Source organism: Heterodontus francisci, chromosome 14 (assembly GCF_036365525.1).
Source record: "Heterodontus francisci isolate sHetFra1 chromosome 14, sHetFra1.hap1, whole genome shotgun sequence".
NCBI classification, from domain to species: domain Eukaryota; kingdom Metazoa; phylum Chordata; class Chondrichthyes; order Heterodontiformes; family Heterodontidae; genus Heterodontus; species Heterodontus francisci.
Genome location: NC_090384.1, coordinates 64,729,803 through 64,748,864, shown reverse-complemented (window position 1 = coordinate 64,748,864; position 19,062 = coordinate 64,729,803). Strand labels below are relative to the sequence as shown.

The 19,062-nt window shown below is 42.3% G+C and overlaps 1 protein-coding gene across 5 annotated transcripts in view; it reads left to right on the top strand.

Annotated features, from left to right (window-relative positions):
• LOC137377085 (DENN domain-containing protein 5A) overlaps positions 1-19,062 on the top strand; it is a 384,360-nt gene that overhangs the window by 240,682 nt on the left and 124,616 nt on the right. For 4 of the 5 annotated variants that reach the window (XM_068046370.1, XM_068046369.1, XM_068046366.1 and 1 more), the window contains 2 exons: positions 2,161-2,292; positions 2,839-2,991. In XM_068046370.1, the coding sequence (XP_067902471.1) occupies positions 2,161-2,292; positions 2,839-2,991 (285 nt within the window). The remainder of the gene's footprint in view (positions 1-2,160; positions 2,293-2,838; positions 2,992-19,062) is intronic. The other variant, XM_068046368.1, reaches the window with a different exon arrangement.

Below are 19,062 nucleotides of genomic sequence, written 5' to 3'. Positions count from 1 at the left end.
AGCTGCATGAAATTGACTGTTAAAAAGGTGACTGACACCAGGAGGATTCCAGCCTTTTGGTATCTTACTTAAGTGGTCATTCTTCATGTGTGAGCCTAAAACAAAGTGTTGGAACTATCTGACTGTGGAGGGCATCACAACTGAACAGGATCCTGTGAACTATTCCTCAAGTAACTAGATAATGATCAGGAGTGGGAAGTATTTCTGTTTTTCTTGCTCCTTCCACCCGACATACACATACTGTCCACCACAGGAGCACTGAAGCCAGTTATAGCACTCTAACTGCCACCCTGACTGAGATCAGCTAACTCAGTGCAGACCATTAATGAAACACATGATATACTGGTCTTTGGGTGTGTTTGATATATTTATTTAAAAAAATTAGTGGTCTCCGCAAATCACATAATCTGGCGGTTAAATTTGTTTGGAGAGTGGGAGAAGTGCGTAAAACGATTTGTGACATTATAACTATCAAATTTTTATATGGGTTGGATTGCTAATCTTGAAGTTGAGTTTAAATTAAAAAGTTTATCATAAAACACCTAATGTTTCATCTTAAAATTAATGCAATCCTTTTCTGAACAAAATTAACAATGAATTTGTTTTCTGTAAAAGGTTTCCAGGATTGTTTATGGTGTTCATTGAAAATATTCATCTATGTGATACTGAATTTAGTCCAGAAAGTCTGATTTTCTGCTGCTGAGGGGAAAGAAACGAAGAAACAACTCTGGAACTTGCTTCCACATGAAGGAGTTGAGACAAATAGCATAGATGCTATTAGAGGGGAAGCTAGATACGTATGTGGGGGAGAAAGGAACAGAAGGATATGTTGATAGGGTGAGATGAAGTAAATAATAAAAGGAGCCTTATGTGGAGCATAAACACTGGCATAGACCGATTGGCCCGTTTCTGTGCTGTAAGTTCTATGTAATCAAGGCTTATTTTACATGTAACTATGTGAATAGAAGGCATGGTTAACTTGAGCTAATTCTCTGTTTTTTTAAACATTGTACTAATTTTTAAATAATGAATGAAATAGAATAGGAACTTATAATCCAGCAAATCCACATACTTCAACACCACAGCTATCCTATTAGACAGGACTGCAATTACCTAAATTAGCTTTGTAACCTGAAGAACTTGTGCACTTTAAATGAAGAGTTAGGTTCCTTCTGCTGTGAGCAGTAATACACCTTGCTACAGCTTAGCTCCCACATTGCATTAGTGTGAAATCTTCCATTTCCTGAACAGGCTCCTTGGCTTAATTAGTAAATTTGTCAATTTATGCTGTTACAGGTACAATCTTTTAGTTTGTTGTTGCTGTGGTGCTCCAAACACATTGGGAACTGGGTGTACAGTATCTTAATCTTATTTCATATCAGGTCCTTGGTGTCAAAGGGGGAAGAGACTTTCATTACATTAGCCTCAGCTGGATCTAAAGCTAGGTCCCAGTAATTAAAAGGACAGCTTCTTGCATTAATTTTATTTTTAAAAGAAATTTCAGATCTCTCTTTGTTTCAGGATTTAGGATCTGATGGATAGGATTTTAAAACAGGTTTTCAGCAGTTTCACAAAATACAAATACCCACTTCAAACAAATGAGACTCGAGAGCCCAGTCCTTTCTACAAATACGGCCTGCCTATAGCAGGAAAAATTTGTGCTTCCCCACTGCGTGTGTTCTAATAATATTTGGGGAAATGGGTCAATATGTACAATGGCACATTTGAAATGGCAGTTTTTATGTGGGAGAGTCCAACTGCAATATTGAAGATTATTTCAGAATTTGTTCTGGTATTTCTCTTCAATGGGAGGTTAAAATTCTCTGTCACTGTATCTAAAGTTTTTTCTGAATGTCTTTCTGTTACATATTCATTGCTGTTAGTAGACTTGAACATTATAAACTGCATTATTGAGTCTATTATGAAAAGATTTGCATTTTTGGTTTTACCATTACTTTAAAATGTTGTTTTTTTCCAGTTTATTATGCAGGTCCACTCATTGATTTAAAAAAAAATATAAACCCACCTCTCCCCACTACAGAATCCCATTCAAATCTATTTGAACATGATTTGTTGATTTTGAATGCAAGTTGATTGTACATGCACCTTCTGGTGATATGGCTTATAGCAACGTTTATTCTTCTGTTTCTTCAATTGAAGAAATACATACAGGAAGCTCGGAATCTTGGAACCGGCATGCGTCAGCCTAAGCTGTCCAACCTCTCTCCATCAGTAATTGCACACACCAACTGGAAGTTTGTTGAGGGCCTATTGAAGGAATGTCGTAATAAGGTAATTGTGTTTTTCTAAGTAGTTTTCCCCCCTTCCCTCCTGAAAACACTGACTGTGGCTGAGGGTATGGTGCCATACGCACGAGCAGCCGTTTGGGAGTTTGCCCAAGTGCTAGTTTACATGTCTAAGTCTAGACCGTGATTGTTATCAGATTATTTGAGCACGTTGGTTACTGCAGCTAAACTCAATCCTGTCTACTTATGCAGGCATATTTCAGCAGCACCCATCAGATAGCAAACAGGAAAGAAAACACGGCTGTCCTTTTTTATGTGTCCTTCCCCTGCCTCAGCCCAGAAATATTCAGGCCAGTTATATCCAAAACAAAAACTGTTTTCATTGCTGAAATTGGCTAACTAAACGCAGGTCAGGAACAAAACAGGGATTATTCTAATCTGTATAATTTTGTGCTATGCCAGGTAGTGCATTTGCTCACAAAGGCAATGAGAAGTTCTCATTTGTTTTCCAAAAGAAAGTCAAAATTAGAACCCTGAGCCACTGTATTTATTTTTGGATGTGCTTATCAATCCATATATTTCTCTATTGCAGACTAAGCGCATGTTGGTAGAGAAAATGGGGCGAGAAGCAGTGGAACTGGGTCACGGTGAGGTGAATATTACAGGAGTGGAAGAGAATACACTAATTGCCAGTCTGTGTGATTTGTTAGAAAGAATATGGAGTCATGGCCTACAAGTCAAACAAGTAAGTAACCAAGGCACATCTGAGGGATTTATAGAATCATATAATGGTTACAGCACAGAAGGAGATCATTCAGCCCATCGTCTCTGCTGGCTCTCTTAAACAGCTACTCAGCCAGTTCCACTCCCATGCTTTTTCCCTGTCGTCATTCAAATATTTTCTCTTCAGATAATTATCCAATTCCCTTTTGAAAGCGACGATTGAATCTGACTACACCACAAACCCAGGCTGTGTGCATTCCAGATCCTAACTACTCACTGCGTAAAAAAGCTTTTCCTCATATCGTCTCTCATTTTGCCAATTGCCTTAAATTGGTGTCCTCCGGTTCTTGACCCTTTCACAATTGGAAGTTTTTCCCTATCTACTCTGGCCAGACCCGTCATAATTTTGAACACCTCTCTCATTTCTCCTCTCAACCTTCTCTTCTTTAAAGAGGACAGTCTCAGCTTCCCCAATCTATCAATCAATTAAGTAACCAATCTACCCATGTGACAGAAGTCTCTCATCCACAGAATCATTCTTGTAAATCATTTTTGCACTCTCTCCAGTGCCTTTGCATCCTTCCTAAAATGTGGTGCTCAGAATTGGACACAATACTCCAGTTAAGGCTGAACCAGTGTTTCATGAAGGTTCACCCTAACTCCTTGCTTTTGTACTCTATGCCTCTATTTATAAAGCCTAGGATCCTATATACCTTGTTAACCACTTTCACAATCTGCCCTGCCACCTTCAATGATTTGTGCACATATATCCCTAGGTCTCTCTGTTCCTGCATTACCTTTAGAATTATATCATTTATTTTATATTGTTGTTCCCCATTCTTCCTACCAAAATGAATCACTTCACACTTCTCTGCATTAAATTTCACCTGCCATGTGTCCACCAGCCTATCTCCTCTTGATGTCCATCACTATCCCCCTCACAGTTCACAATACTTCCAAGTTTTGTGTCAGCTTCAAATTTTGAAACTGTGCCCTGTACCCCCAAGTCTAGGTCATTAATATATATCAAGAAAAGCAGTGGTTCTAATACTGATCCCTGGAGAACCCCAATATATACCTTCCTGCAGTTTGATTAACAACCGTTCACCACTATTCTGTTTCCTGTCACTTAGCCAACTTTTGTATCTCTGCTGCCACTGTCCTTTTTATTCCATGGGCTTCAACTTTGCTGACAAGCCTGTTATGTGGCACTTTATCAAACGCCTTTTGGAAGTCCATGTACACTACATCAACCGCATTACCCTCATCAACGCTCTCTGTTACTTCATCGAAAAACTCAAATCAGATTAGTTCAACACGATTTGCTCTTAACAAATTTATGCTGTCTTTCCTTAATTAATCCACATTTGTCCAAGTGACTTGTTAATTTTGACCCAGATTAATGTTTCTAGAAGCTTTCCCAGCACTGAGGTTAAACTGACAGGCCTGTAGTTGCTGGGTTTATCCTTACACCCCTTTTTGAGCAAGGGTACAACAACATTGACAATTCTCCAGTCCTCTAGCACCAACTCTTTTTCCGATACATTGATGACTGTATCGGTGACGTTTCCTGCTCTCACCCTGAACTGGAAAACTTTATCAACCTTGCTTCCAATTTCCACCCTTCTCTCACCTTTACATGGTCCATCTCCGACAATTCCCTTCTCTTCCTCGACTACTTCGTCTCCATCTCTGGGAATAGGCTGTCCACTAATATTTATTATAAGCCCACCGACTCCCACAGCTACCTTGAATACACTTCTTCACACCCTGCCTCCTGTAAGGACTCCATTCCTTTCTCCCAGTTTCTCCATCTCTGATGCATCTGCTCTGATGATGCAACCTTCCACAACAGCGCGTCTGATATGTCTTTCTTTTTCCTCAACCGAGGATTCCCCCCCAGTGTGGTTGACAGGGCCCTCAACTGTGTCCGTCCCATTTCCCACACTTCTGCCCTCACCCCTTCACCTCCCTCCCAGAACCGTGACAGGGTTCCCCTTGTCCTCGCTTTCCACCCCACCAGCCTCCACATCCAAAGGATCATCCTCCGCCATTTCCGCCAGCTCCAGTGTGATGCAACCACCAAACGCATCTTCCCCTTCTCTCCCCTGTCAGCATTCTGAAGGGATCGTTTCCTCCGTGACACCCTGGTCCACTCTTCCATTACCCCCGCCACCTCGTCCCCTTCCCACAGCACCTTCCCATGCAATTGCAGGAGGTGTAATACCTGCCTTTTTACCTCTCTCCTCACTATCCAAGGTCCCAAACACTCCTTCCAGGTAAAGCAACGATTTACTTGTACTTCTTTCAATTGAGTATACTGTATTTGCTGCTCACAATGCGGTCTCCTCTACATTGGGGAGACCAAACGCAGATTGGGTGACCGCTTTGTGGAACACGTCCACTCAGTCTGAAAACATGAGCCCGTGCTTCCTGTCGCTTGCCATTTAAACATACCCCCCTGCTTTCATGCCCACATCTCTGTCCTGGGCTCGCCGCAGTGTTCCAGTGAACATCAATGCAAGCTCGAGGAACAGCACCTCATTTAGCGATTAGGCATACTACAGCCTACTGATCTGAACATTGAGTTCAATAATTTCAGAGCATGGCTGGCCCATTTTTATTTTATTTTAGTTTGTTTTCACTTTTTTTTTACCCTGTTTTTTTCATGTTTGTGCTTTTGGCGAGGGCTGTTCATTATTCTATTATTTAACACCCTCTCTGCACTAATGCTTTGTCTTTCATCACACCATTAGCACGCTCTTTGCCGTTGCCTTTGCCCCATGACCTCCTTGTCAGTTAATCTCTCCGGCCGTCTGTCCTATAACACATCCCCTTTTGTTCTCTTTTCCCCCGCCCCCGCTTTATTTGCTTAAAACCTGTTACATTTCTAACTTTGCCAGTTCTGATGAAAGGTCACTGACCTGAAATGTTAACTCTGTTTCTCTTTCCAGATGCTGCCAGACCTGCAGAGTATTTCCAGAACTTTTTGTTTTTATTATCTGTCATTACACCCTTTTGCTGCTTCATCTTTCTCTCTATTTCTTTCATCATCCAAGGAGCTCTGACTTTGTTTGTCCGACCCTTTCCCCCTCGTGGAAATGTTTTGCTTGCCAATTTTTGATTCTAATTTAACAGGGCCAGATCTGTTCTCACCCATTGAAATTGGCCCAGCCCCAGTTAATTATTTTAACTCCAGATTGCTCTTGTCCTTTTTCATAGCTAACCTAAATCTTGTGATATCATGATTACTGTCCCCTACATGGTCTCCTATGGACTCTTGATCCATTTGTCCCACCTCATTCTCTAGAACCAGATCCAGCAATGCCTCTTTCCTCATTGGACTAGAAGCATACTGATGTAGAAAATTCTCCAGAACACACTTTAGAAACTCTTTCTTCTCTCTGCCCTTTACACTATTATAAATACTTAATTAATTTCCTCCACTTTTCATTAATGAGGCCTGTTTCTAAGTGAAAGGAAAATATTTTCCAGAATGTAAGGAGTAATTTCCCTATGAAGTCTATGCACGTCTTCTGTGACATTGCTTATGGTGAGTCAAAGGATACACTGTTTAATAGATGTGTTTAGGCCATGTCGGGGATAACATCAGGAATACTGATTTACAGTAGCTGAATAAGACACATTTCTATTTTTGTTAAGTGGTATTTTGCAATTTTTTCTGATGCTTTGAATTAACTTCCATGATCCTGTCCATTCTTCTTTGAAAGTCATAAGTGGGTGGTACACATTTCTTCCTTTACCGTGTATTCTCGAACCTTACCAACTTTAAACCTGAGACTAGTCAGCAAGATAACATGTAAGATGTATAAGTTGAGCTAAATATCTGCTGCAGACATTTCCTCAGGTGTATCCCAATTGGCCACCCTAACTCTGGCAAGAGATCAGCGGCAATGGGTTTTCAGCCAGTCATAGTAGCTGATTGGAAGACCCTCCCCTTCCCTTGCCAAAAAAGTTGCCAGTGCTGATGTTTAGCAATACTAGGTAGGGGAGTGGGATTTAGGTGCACTAGAGAGGGTCAGTGAGTTTGTAGCATTGGGACAGAGCTGGGCTGTGGGTGTATGGGAGGATGGTGCTGGAGCTTAGCATAACTGGGTCCTGGACATTGACAGTGCTGCTGTGGAGCTGCTGCAACTTGTTTATTTTATTCCTTCCTTTCTTTTCTTTTTTCTTTCCTTCCTTTCTGTCTCTTGTTGGCTCACTTTGTCTCACGCATCTCCCTTTGTCTCATGCGCTCTCCCTTTGTTTCTCTCCCCCTTTTCTCGCTCCTTTTCTCTTCTCTCCTTTTCTTCTTTTTTCTCTCTCATCCTTATTTTGCTTTCATTCCTATACTCTCTCCCCTTTTATCTCTTTATTTCTCTCTCCCTTTTTTCTCTCCTTCCCTTTTTTCTCTCTCTCTCCCTTTTTCCTCCCTCTTCCTTTTTCTTTCTCTCTCCCTTTTTTCTCCCTCTCCATTTTTCTTATGTGTCCTGAGGTGATGGTGTCACATATTTAACTCTCCATGTCTTGATAAATATTGCAAATTCTGCTGATGTGAATTATGGACCATTATCTGTTATTAGGATATCTGGTAATCCAAATCTTACAAACATTTCCTTGAATTCTTTCAGACTGTTGCCTGTAGTAACTAAAGTGAGTCTGGCTACTTCATTGAAGTTACAGGAGTAATCACATGTGACGAGCAGGGTGCGGCCATGTACTTCACAAAAATCAGCCCCAACCTTTGACCAAAGCTGAGCCACAATCGCTAGCAGTTGTAGTGATCTCTTACTTGGAGAACTGTGATAAGCCAAACAGATAACTCACTTAGCAATGTATTGTTTGAGCTCTTTTGACATCCTGGGTCAGTAGAGATTGTCATGGGCTCTGCAGATACAACCTCTATGCCAATGTTTGTTTTTGGTTCAACTTTGGTTCATTGCATAGTGCATTGACACCACAAGTTGCTGTCATAGAATCATTGAAAGTTTAGGGCACAGAAAGAGGCCACATGGCCCATCGTGTTTGTGCCAGCCGAAAGAGGAGTCACACAGTGTAATCTCACTTTACAGCATTTGGTCCATAGCCCTGCAGGTTACGGAACTTCAGGTGCATATCCATGCACCTTTTAAATGAGATGAGGTTTTCTGCCTCTACCACTCTTTTTCAGGCAATGAGTTCCAGATCCCCCACCACTCTCTGGTTAAAAAACTCTTCCTCATCTCTCCTCTAATCCTTCTATCAATCACTTGAAACCTATGACCCCTCTGCTAAGGTGAATAGGCCCTTCCCATCCACTCTATCCAGGCCCCTCACAATTTTGTACATCTCAATCAAATCTCCCCTCAGCCTCCTTTGTTCCAAGGAGAACAACCCCAGCCGATCCAATCTTTCCAGTCATGACGACACCCTTGTAAATCATCTCTGTACCCTCTTTAGTGCAATTACATCCTTTCTGTAATGAGGTGACCAGAACTGCACACAGTACTCAAGTTACGGCCTAACTAATGTTTTATATAGTTCCAGCATGACCTCCGTACTCTTATATTCTATGCCTTGGCTAATAAAGGAAAGGATTCCATATGCCTTTTTAACCACCTAAACGATGTGTCCTGCTACCTTCAGGGATCTGTGGACATACACTCCAAGGTCCCTCACTTCCTCTACACCTCTCAGTATTCTCCCATTTATTGTGTATTCCTTTGCCTTGTTTGCTCTCCCTAAATGCATCGCCTCACACTTCTCTGAGTTAAATTCCATTTTCCACTTTTCTGCCCACCTGACCAGTCCATTGATATCTTCTGATAGTAAAGGATGACATAAGGACATTAGTGAGAAAGGATCTGGCCTCAGAAGGTCATGAAGTATAATCAGTATGGGTGGAAATTAGAAATAGGAAAAACCTGAGTAGTTTATAGGTCCTCTAACAGTAGTTATACGGTTGGACAGAGCATTAAACAAGAAATTATTGGAGCTTGTTACAATGGCAATGTAATAACTGTGGACTTTAATCTTTATATAGACTGGGACAATGACATTGGCAAGAGTGGTTTAGAAGATGAGTTTGTAGAATGTATTCAGGACAGTTTCTTGGAACAATACGTTGTGGAACCAACTAAGGATAAAGCTCTCTTAGATCTAGTATTGTGTATGAAGAAGGGTTAATTAGTAATGTCATAGTAAAAGATCCACTGGGAAATAGTGATCATAATACAAACAAGAATCTTAAACTTAAACAAAGTCAATTACATAGATATGAGGGGAGAACTGGCTAAGGTAAATTGGGTAAATAGGCTGAAAGGTATGGCGGTAAATGAACAGTAGGAAACCTTCAAAGAAATAATTCAAAATGTGCAACAAAAATATATGCCATTGTAAAACAAAAACTCATCAAGAAAGACCCATCCATTGCTCACTCAACAAGTTAAGGATAGTATTAGATTAAAAAAAGAGGCTTACAATGTTGTAAAAAAGAGTAGCAAGTCTGAGGATTGGGAGTGTTTTAGAAACCAGCAAAGGGCCACCAGAAAGTTGTTGATAAACTAGCCAGTGATATAAAAACAGATTGTAGGAGTTTTTATAGGTATATAAAAAGGAAGAGAGTAGCTAAAATAAACATTGGTCCCTTGGAAGGAGAGACAGGAGAAAATATCATGGGGAATGAGGAAATGACAGAAGCATTGAACACATATTTTGTGTCTGTTGTTACAAGGATTTCCATTTTTGTATTAAAACCTGGGATTCTATATTTTTTTTAAACTGAGAAGGATTTCAGTTGACGTTGAGACATCTGGAGATAGCTGAACTTTATGGATGCTTTTGGAAGGAAGGCAGGATCAATGAGAGGTTCCTGGTTTTGACCAGTAAACAAATACTGGAAAACAGGTAATTTCAAGGAAACCAGCGGGGGGTTTGACCTCAGAGCTACCCTTTTTGTGACGAGAGGGAATTTATGACTTGGCATGTGACTTGGAAGGCTTTGGTTTCATTTTTGCACTATTTAAAAGCCAGTGGGTTTGGACTAAAGCAGGCAATTGGAATTTGATTTTGACCTGCCTGGAGATCAGAAGAAGAACCAGAAAAGTATTACCTCTCTGTAAAGAATCCTTGCTCTTGAAAAGCAAAAGCTTGTATGAAGTGGTACTGTTGTCTACTGCATTTTTGAAGAAACCCTGAATTTGCAAAAATCTTGCATCTTTTAAAAAGGACTTTTGCATCGAATGTGAGAACTGACACCTGTTGCTTCACCCCCGATGGAAGACCTGTGTGAAGCCTTCTACCGTTGAAGTTCTTTGAATGCCTACTCATCACAGACGGTTCATGAACCTCACCTAGAAAGACTTCGAGTGGCATCCAACTATTTGTCTTTGCAACACCTCACTAAACTGAAGAACTTCCTTCCAGATCATGGCAGTCTAAGATTTTTTTGTTCCTTTGTTTCCTATGAAACCAATATCTCTTATTTTTATGGGTTGACCGCTTTTTGGATCTATGTGCATGAGGGCTAGGAAAAAATAAGGAGCTTTAATATCTCAATTCATATACAGATTTACTTCACTATTGGTTAAGACTTGGTTTTATAATAAACAGTTAATTTTGTTATTGATTAAAGAAACCTGATTGGTGTGCTTTATTCTGGGGACAAATAGAGTAATTGGTTTTTTCGGTAAGTGGGAAAATTTATTGATATGCTGTGACCTGTGGAGAAGTGGGACTGAATTAACAGTGCGCTCCTCCCACCTTGGTCGTAACACGGTCTTCACAATAGAAGACATGTTTCACACCAAAAATACACAGTAACCTATGGGCTAAACAGAGTGAGGAAATTAAGGAAATTAATATCAGCAGAGAAAAAGTATTGTATAAACTAAAATCTGACAATTCACCGGGACCTGATGGCCTACACCCTAGGGTTCTAAAAGAGATAGCTGCAGAGATGGTGGATGCGTTAGCTATGATTTTCCAAAATTCCTTAGATTCGGGAACAGTCCCATCAGATTGGAAGTTGGCAAATATTAAACCGCTTTTCAAGAAAGGAGGGAGAGAGAGAACAGAGAACTACAGGCCAGTTAGCTGAAAATTTGGGAAAATGCTGGAATCTGTTATTAAGGAAGTCTTACCAATGCACTTGGAAAAGCACAGTATGATTAGAACAAGTCAACGTGGTTTTACTAAAGGGAAATCCTGTTGGACAAATTTATTAGAGTTTTTTGAGGATGTAACTAGTAGGGTAGATAAAGGGGAACCAGGAGATGTGGTGTACCTGGATTTCTAAAAGGCATTCGATAAGGTGCCACACAAAAGGTTAATAGGCAAGATAAGGGCTCATGGAGTTGGGGGTAATATATTAGCCTGGATAAAGGATTGGGTAATGGACAGGAAGCAATGAGTGGGCATAAACGGGGCATTTTCAAGTTAGGCAGTGAATAGTGGAGTGCCACAGGATCAGTGCTGGGGCCTCAGCTATTTACAATCTATATTAATGTCTTAGATGAAGAGACAGAGAGTAATGTATTTTAGTTTGCTGATAATACACAGGTAGGTGGAAAGGTAAGCTGTGGGTAGGACATAGAGATGCTGCAAAGAGATATAGACAGATTAAGTGAGTGGGCAACAAGATGGCAGATGGAATATAATGTAGGGAGTCTCTTTGGTTATCTCTTGCCCCACACCTGCTTTATTTGCTTAAAACCTATTACATTTCTAGCCTTTGCCAGTTCTGATGAAGTGTCACTGACCTGAAACGTTAACTCTGCTTCTGTCTCCACAGATGCTGCCAGACCTGCTGAGGAGTATTTCTAGCATTTCCTGTTTTTATTTCAGATTTCCAGCATCTGCAGTATTTTACTTTTGTTATTTGTGAAGTTATTCACTTTGGTCATAAGAATAGAAAAGCAGAATTTTGTTTAAATGGTGTGAAACTTGTAAGTGTTGATGTTCAAAGAGACTTGGGTATGCTTGTACAAGGAACACAGACAGTTAACATGCAGGTACAGCAAGCAATTAGGAAGGCAAATGGCATGTTGGTCTTCATTGCAAGGGGACTGGAGTACAGATTGGAGTGCAGGAATAAAGAAGTCTTGCTGCAGTTGTACAGGGTTTTGGTGAGACCACATCTGGAGTACTGTGTGCAGTTTTAGTCTCTACATTTAAGAAAGGATATACTTGCATTGGAGGTGGTATAGCAAAGGTTCACTAAATTGGTTCCTGGGATGAAGGGGTTGGCCTATGGTGAGAGGCTGAGTAAATTGGGCATATATTCTCTGGAGTTTGGAAGAATGAGTGGCGATCTCATTGAAACATACAAGATTCTGAAGGGTCTGGTTAGAGTAGACACTCAGCGATTATTTCTGCTGGTCGAGGAATCTAAAACACAGGGGCACAGTCTCAGGGTAAGGGACTAATCATTTAGGACTGAGATGAGCAGAAATTACTTCACTCAAACTATTGTGAATCTTTGGAATTCTCTACCCTAAAGGGTTGTGGATGCTCCAGCATTGAATACAGATTTTTCATGTCTTAGGGAATCAAGGGATATGGCGACCGGGCAGGAAAGTGGAGTTGAAGCCAAAGATCAGCCATGATCATATTGAATGGTGGAGCAGGTTCGATGGGCCATATGGTCTACTCCTGCTCCTATTTCTTTTGTTCCTGCAATCTACAGCTATCCCCCTTTCTATTAACCATGCAGCCAATTTTTGTGTTGTCTGCAAACTTCTTGATCATTCTCCCTACATTTACGTCCAAATCATTAATATATAGCAGAAAAAGCAAGGGACCTAGTCCTGAGCCCTGCAGAACCCCACTGGAAGCAGCCTTCCAGTTGCAAAAACACCTGTCAACAATTACCCTTTGTTCCCTGCCACTGAGACATTTTTGTAACCAGCTTGCTACATTCCCCTGGGATTTTTTTTAACCAGTCTACCATGTGGGACCTCGTCAAAAGCCTTGCTAAAATCCATGTAGACAACATCAACTGCACTACCCTCATCAATCCTACTTGTTACTTCCTCAAAAAATTCAATCAAGTTAGTCAGACACGACCTCTCCTTAACAAATCCATGCTGACTATCCTTGATTAATCTGTGCTTTTCTCAGTGACAGTTTATCGTTCTCTCAGAGGTGATTCCAATAATTTTCCCACTACCGAGGTTAGACTGACTGGCTGGCAATTATTTGGTCTATCCCTCGCTCCCTTTTTAAACAAAGGTATAACGTTAGCAGACCTCAAAATCTTCTGGCACCACACCTGTATTCAGTGAGGTTTGGAAAATGATGGTCAGACCTTTTGCTATTTTCTCCCTGGCTTCTTTTAGCAGCCTGAGGTACATTTCATCTGGCCCTGGTGATTTATCCATTTTCAAGGATGCTAATCCCCTTAATACTTCTCCCTCCCTATGTTTATCACATCCAATACGTCACACTCCTCCTCTTTAACTACAGTGCCTGCATCGTCCCCCTCTTTTATGTCCCTTGAATATCAATTCACCTTGGGCTGTTTGTCTGTCTCAAAAGTCAAAGTAGGGCTGGAGGTGTTGAGAAACCTCTAACTTTATCTCAGGCCAGTCTTATTGAATGATTACATACAGTTGCTCCTTAACTATCCGTTGCAGCATGATTGAGCTGTTGCCAATTTGAACTGACTCATGAAGATCGATTTCTTCCAGTTCACATGTCCAGTCGCTGGAGATAACTTCTGCTAGGTATGCTCTGCTAATTGTATCAGCTAAGTCCATTTTCTCCCCGATCATGTAAGAAACTTTAAGATTGTAATTTTGGAGTCCCAACAACATTCTTTGAAGTTCTTTCGACAGGTTGTTTAATGGCCGCAATACTATTGATTCCAAAGGATGGTAGTCCATTTCAACATTTACAAACCCCTTAAATGTAGGTTCCAGATTTATCGCAGGCAAACATAATCACTAGAAGTTCTTTCTCAATCTAGGCATATCTTGTCTTAAATAAAAACAAAAACTGCTGGAAATACTCAGTAGGTCTGGCAGCATCTGTGGAGAGAGACGCAGAGTTAACGTTTCAGGTCAGTGGCCTTTCATCAGAATTGGCAAAGGTTAGAAATGTAATAGGTTTTAAGCAAATAAAGCGGGGGTGGGGCAAAAGGTAACAAAAGGGAAGGTGTTGATAGGACAGAGGGTCACAGAGAATAACTGACCAGAAGGTCATGGAGCAAAAGCAAAGGGTGTGTTAATGGTGTGGTGAAAGACAAAGCGCCAGTGCAGAGAGGGTATTAAATGACAGAATAATGAACATCCCTGTCCAAAAGCACAGACATGAAAAAAAAAGTGGGCAGGCACGTGGCAAAAAACATGAATGATGAAAAAAACTAAAATAAAATAACAATAAAAAAGAAAAAAGAAAAAGTAAAATAAAAAATAAAAAAGGGGTGGCCAGTCATGCTTTGAAATTATTGAATTCAATGTTCAGTCCGGTAGGCTGTAGCGTGCCTAATCGGTAAATGAGATGCTGTTCCTTGAGCTTGCGTTGATGTTCACTGGAACACGGCAGCAAGCCTGAGGACAGAGATGAGAACATGAAAGCAGTGGGGGGGGGGGGGGGGGGTGTTGAAATGGCAAGCGACAGGAAGCGCGGGGTTAAGCTTTCGGACTGAGCGGAGGTGTTCCACAAAGCGGTCACCAATCTGCATTTGGTCTCCCCAATGTAGCGGAGACTGCATTGTGAACAGCGAATTACAGTATGCTAAATTGAAAGAAGGACAAGTAAATCGCTGCTTTACCTGAGTGTTTGGAGCCTTGGATAGTGAGGAGAGAGGAAGTAAAAGGACAGCTATTACACCTCCTGCGATTGCATGGGAAGGTGCCGTGGGAAGGGGACGAGGTGTCGGGGGTAATGGAGGAGTGGACCAGGGTGTCGCAGAGGGAACAATCCCTTCAGAATGCTGACAGGGGAGGGGAGGGGAAGATGTGTTTGGTAGTAGCATCATACTGGAGGTGGCGGAAATGGCGGAGGATGATCCTTTGAATGTGGAGGCTGGTGGGGTGGAAAGTGAGGACAAGGGGAACCCTGTCGTGGTTCTGGAAGGGAGCGGAAGGAGTGAGCGTAGAGGTGCAGGAAATGGGCCAGACACGGTTGAGGGCCCTGCCAACCACTGTGGGGAGGAATCCTCGGTTGAGGAAAAAGGAAGACATATTAGAAGCACTGTTGTGGAAGGTGGCATCATCAAGGCAGATGCGTCAGAGACGGAGAAACTGGGAGAATGGAATGGAGTCCTTACAGGAGGCAGGTTGTGAAGAAGTGTAGTCGAGGTAGCAGTGGGAGTCGGTGGGCTTATAATGAATAGTAGTAGACATTCCTTGTTCCAGTCCTACTCAGGCCCACTCCCCAACTCTTTTTCTGGTACGTTGATGACTGTATCGGTGCCGTTTCTTGCTCCCGCCCCGAACTGGAAAACTTTATCAACTTTGCTTCCAATTTCCAACCTTCTTTCACCTTTGCATGGTCCATCTCCAACACTTCCCTTCCTCGACTTCTCTGTCTCCATCTCTGGGGATAGGCTGTCTACTAATATTCATTATAAGCCCACCGACTCTCACAACTACCTTAACTACACTTATTCACACCCTGCCTCCTGTTAGGACTCTATTCCATTCTCCCAGTTTCTCCATCTCTGACGCATCTGCTCTGATGATGCCAGCTTCCACAACAGCACTTCTGATATGTCTTCCTTTATCCTCAACCGAGGATTCCCCCCACCCCCCCAGCCCACTGTGGTCAACAGGGCCCTCAACCGTGTCTGGCCCATTTCCCGCACCTCTACCCTCACTCCTTCCCCTCCCTCCCAGAACTGCGACAGGGTTCCCCTTGTCCTCACTTTTCACCCCACCATCCTCTGCCATTTCTGCCACCTCCAATGTGATGTCACGACCAAATGCATCTTCTCTTCCCCTCCCCTGTCAGCATTCCGAAGGGATCGTTCCCTCCGCGACACCCTGGTCCACTCCTCCATTACCCCTGACACCTCGTCACCTTCCCATGCAATCGCAGGAAATGTAATACCTGCTCTTTTACCTCCTATCTCCTCACTATTCAATGCCCCAAATACTCCTTTCAGGTGAAGAAGCGATTTACTTGTACTTCTTTCAATTTAGTATACTGTATTCGCTGCTCAGAATGCGGTCTCCTCTACACTGGGGAGACCAAACACAGATTGGGTGACCGCTTTGCGGAACACCTTCGCTCAGTCCGAAACCAGGACCCGAGTTCCTGTCGCTTGCCATTTCAACACCCGCCCCTGCTCTCGTGCCCGCATCTCTGTCCTGGGCTTGCTGCGGTGTTCCAATGAACATCAACGCAAGCTCAAGGAACAGCATCTCATTTACCGATTTAGGCATGCTACAACCTACTGGACTGAACATTGAGTTCAATAATTTCAGAGCATGGCTGGCCCCCTTTTTTATTTTTATTGTTAAATTTTTTTTTTAATGTTTTAAATTTTATTTTAGTTTTTTTCAACATTCACTTTTTTACCATGTGCCTGCCCACTGTTTCATTTTATGTTTGTGCTTTTGGCCAGGGCTGTTCATTATTCTGTCATTGAACACCCTCTCTGCACTTTGTCTTTCACCACACCATTAACACACCCTTTGCCTTTGCCCCATGACTTTCTGGTCAGTTATTCTCTCTGACCTTCTGTCCTATCAACACCTTCCCTTTTCTTATCTTTTGCCCCACCCCTGCTTTATTTGCTTAAAACCTATTACATTTCTAACCTTTGCCAATTCTGATGAAAAGTTACTGACCTGAAACATTAACTCTACTTCTCTCTCCACAGCTGCTGCCAGACCTGCTGAGTATTTCCAGCATTTTTTGTTTTTATTTCAGATTTCCAGCATCTGCGGTATTTTGTTCAAAGCTTGTCTTTGCTGGTAATGTTCTTGATGCATCGGTGACTGGTTGTCAATTCTGTATCATTGCTGCTCCAATCCAAATTGAGATGCATTGCATTGTAGGGTGACTTCTTTCCTGAGATTTTAATATCTGAGGACAGGTGTGCTGGCGACAGCTATTTTGACTTGTTGCAATGCCAGTTCTTGTGATTTGCACCAGAACCATTCTGCATCCTTCTGTGTCAAATCATTAAGTGTTTTTGTGATGTCTGAGAGATGTGGGTGAAATTTACTCAGATATTGAGTAAGTTCAAGCAATGTTTGGATCCCTGTTAGCTCAGTCGGTGATGGCAGCTCCAAATTGCTTTATGCTTGGCTGGTTCAATACAAAGCAATCTTCCTGTAGCAATGTGTCCAATAAAAGATATTTCTTGCCTAGGAAGTTTCAGTTTGTCCTTGTTTAACATATCACATTTGTTGCATCAACAAAGAAAACTTTCTATGTGTTTGTCTTGCTATCGAATTGCTTCTTCAAGTACCTGCCCAAAACCAACTGTTATAAAATAATCTGCACTAACCTCTATCCCCTGCACTCCACCACCAGCTTGTGCATCTTGCATTGGAAGATTTTGGGCAGTGAACTGATCCCAAATGGCATGCACTTCCAAAAATATTGACCAAAAGGCGTGTGGAATGTGGTTAGATACAATGATTGTTCATTGAGACGCATGCCAAAACCCATTGCAGACGGGTAGGATCATGAAGGTTTTAGCATAATGTAGGTGTGTAACTTCGTTTTCAGTAGTTGCCAAAGGATAACTTTCCCACTTGATGTCTTTGTTTAAGGCTTTGTGATCTAAACAGATGTATGGTGTGCCGTTCTTCTTTGGTATGACTGCCATCAAACTAATCCATGAGCGATTACCATTCAGGATTTCCTTCAACTTAAAGTCGCTGGCAAGTGACGTGGGACATGTCTTGACAAGCCTGATTTGGCACTCTCCATCAACGTGTCCTGCGCCATCACTGAAGACGAGAGGATGTTTCTGTATTAAGCACTCCTTGGGCAGTGGTTTGTAGTTATCGAGTGTGTATATTGGTACACCAGTAGATGGCACTCTATTCATTTCCTCAACATCTGTAGACTTAATAGACTGAATTTTAATTCCAGGGTCTCGATCCTGACACTTAGCTGAATTTCAGGTCGGGAATCCAGAAGTGGCCATGGTGGGACCCTGGAGGAGATTTTCAAGGAGTCAGCCAATTAACAGGTCGCTTCCGGAGCTCTGGCCAATTAAGGATGGGCGGGTTTGCTCTGCAGCTGAGAGGGCCAATGGGAGTGCTGAAGGGTCTGGGTGGTCGGCAGCCCCACCGGGAGAGGTGGGTGCTGCTGTAGGTGGGAGTCTGCAAAGGCGCCTCAAGATGGAGGCTCCCTCTGAAGATGTAAATGGTATAAAATATACTGTGGCCACAACTACCAGGCCATCATTGCGGAGGGGAACCCCTCCATGCTGGGCTGCTTTGCAGGTTGTACCTCTGGCCCCCTTGGCCTGCCACCGGGAGGTCACCACCAAGGGGCTCCAGCCACATTGGGTGACCCGTCTGGTGTCTGCATGTGAAAAGTGCCCTCGGATGGCACTTTTATTGGTCTAATTGGCTACCTGCCATTACTGCACCCCCCACCTGCAGAAGCCGCCCCTCTGGAAATAGGCCATAGGTGGGACCATGCCGGCAGACTGGCACACTGGCTGGTAGCGAGAAATTGTTGGCATGCCTGCCTCCAAACCTGCCTCTCCCACCCTATTAAAATTCCGGCCAATGATGCTCATACCCACACAGGCCTTTCTACACAGCTGAGGGCATATTGTCGTACTAGTGATGAGCTTACCATCCAGCTTATACCTAAAATCACCACGTTTCACCCTGATTCATATTTGTCCTTTAAGCTACAATCACGGTCTTATATGGTTCAACCTTTGCTAGCTTAAAATCCTGTCTAGCCTTTTGATGTTGGTTTGGTGGAATCACATTACGTTGTGCACCAGTGTCTATTTGAAACCTGAATTAGATGTTCCACAGTGTGAGTCATCGAAACCAACAGCACTGACCTCACTAATGATGATGACTTCTGTCTTAGGTTTGTCATGTATTGCTCAAGCTGTATTCCTATGTCCAGGTCATCCTTTTCCATGGTATTTCACTGTGAAATGGTTGGCTTTGCCGCACTTGCT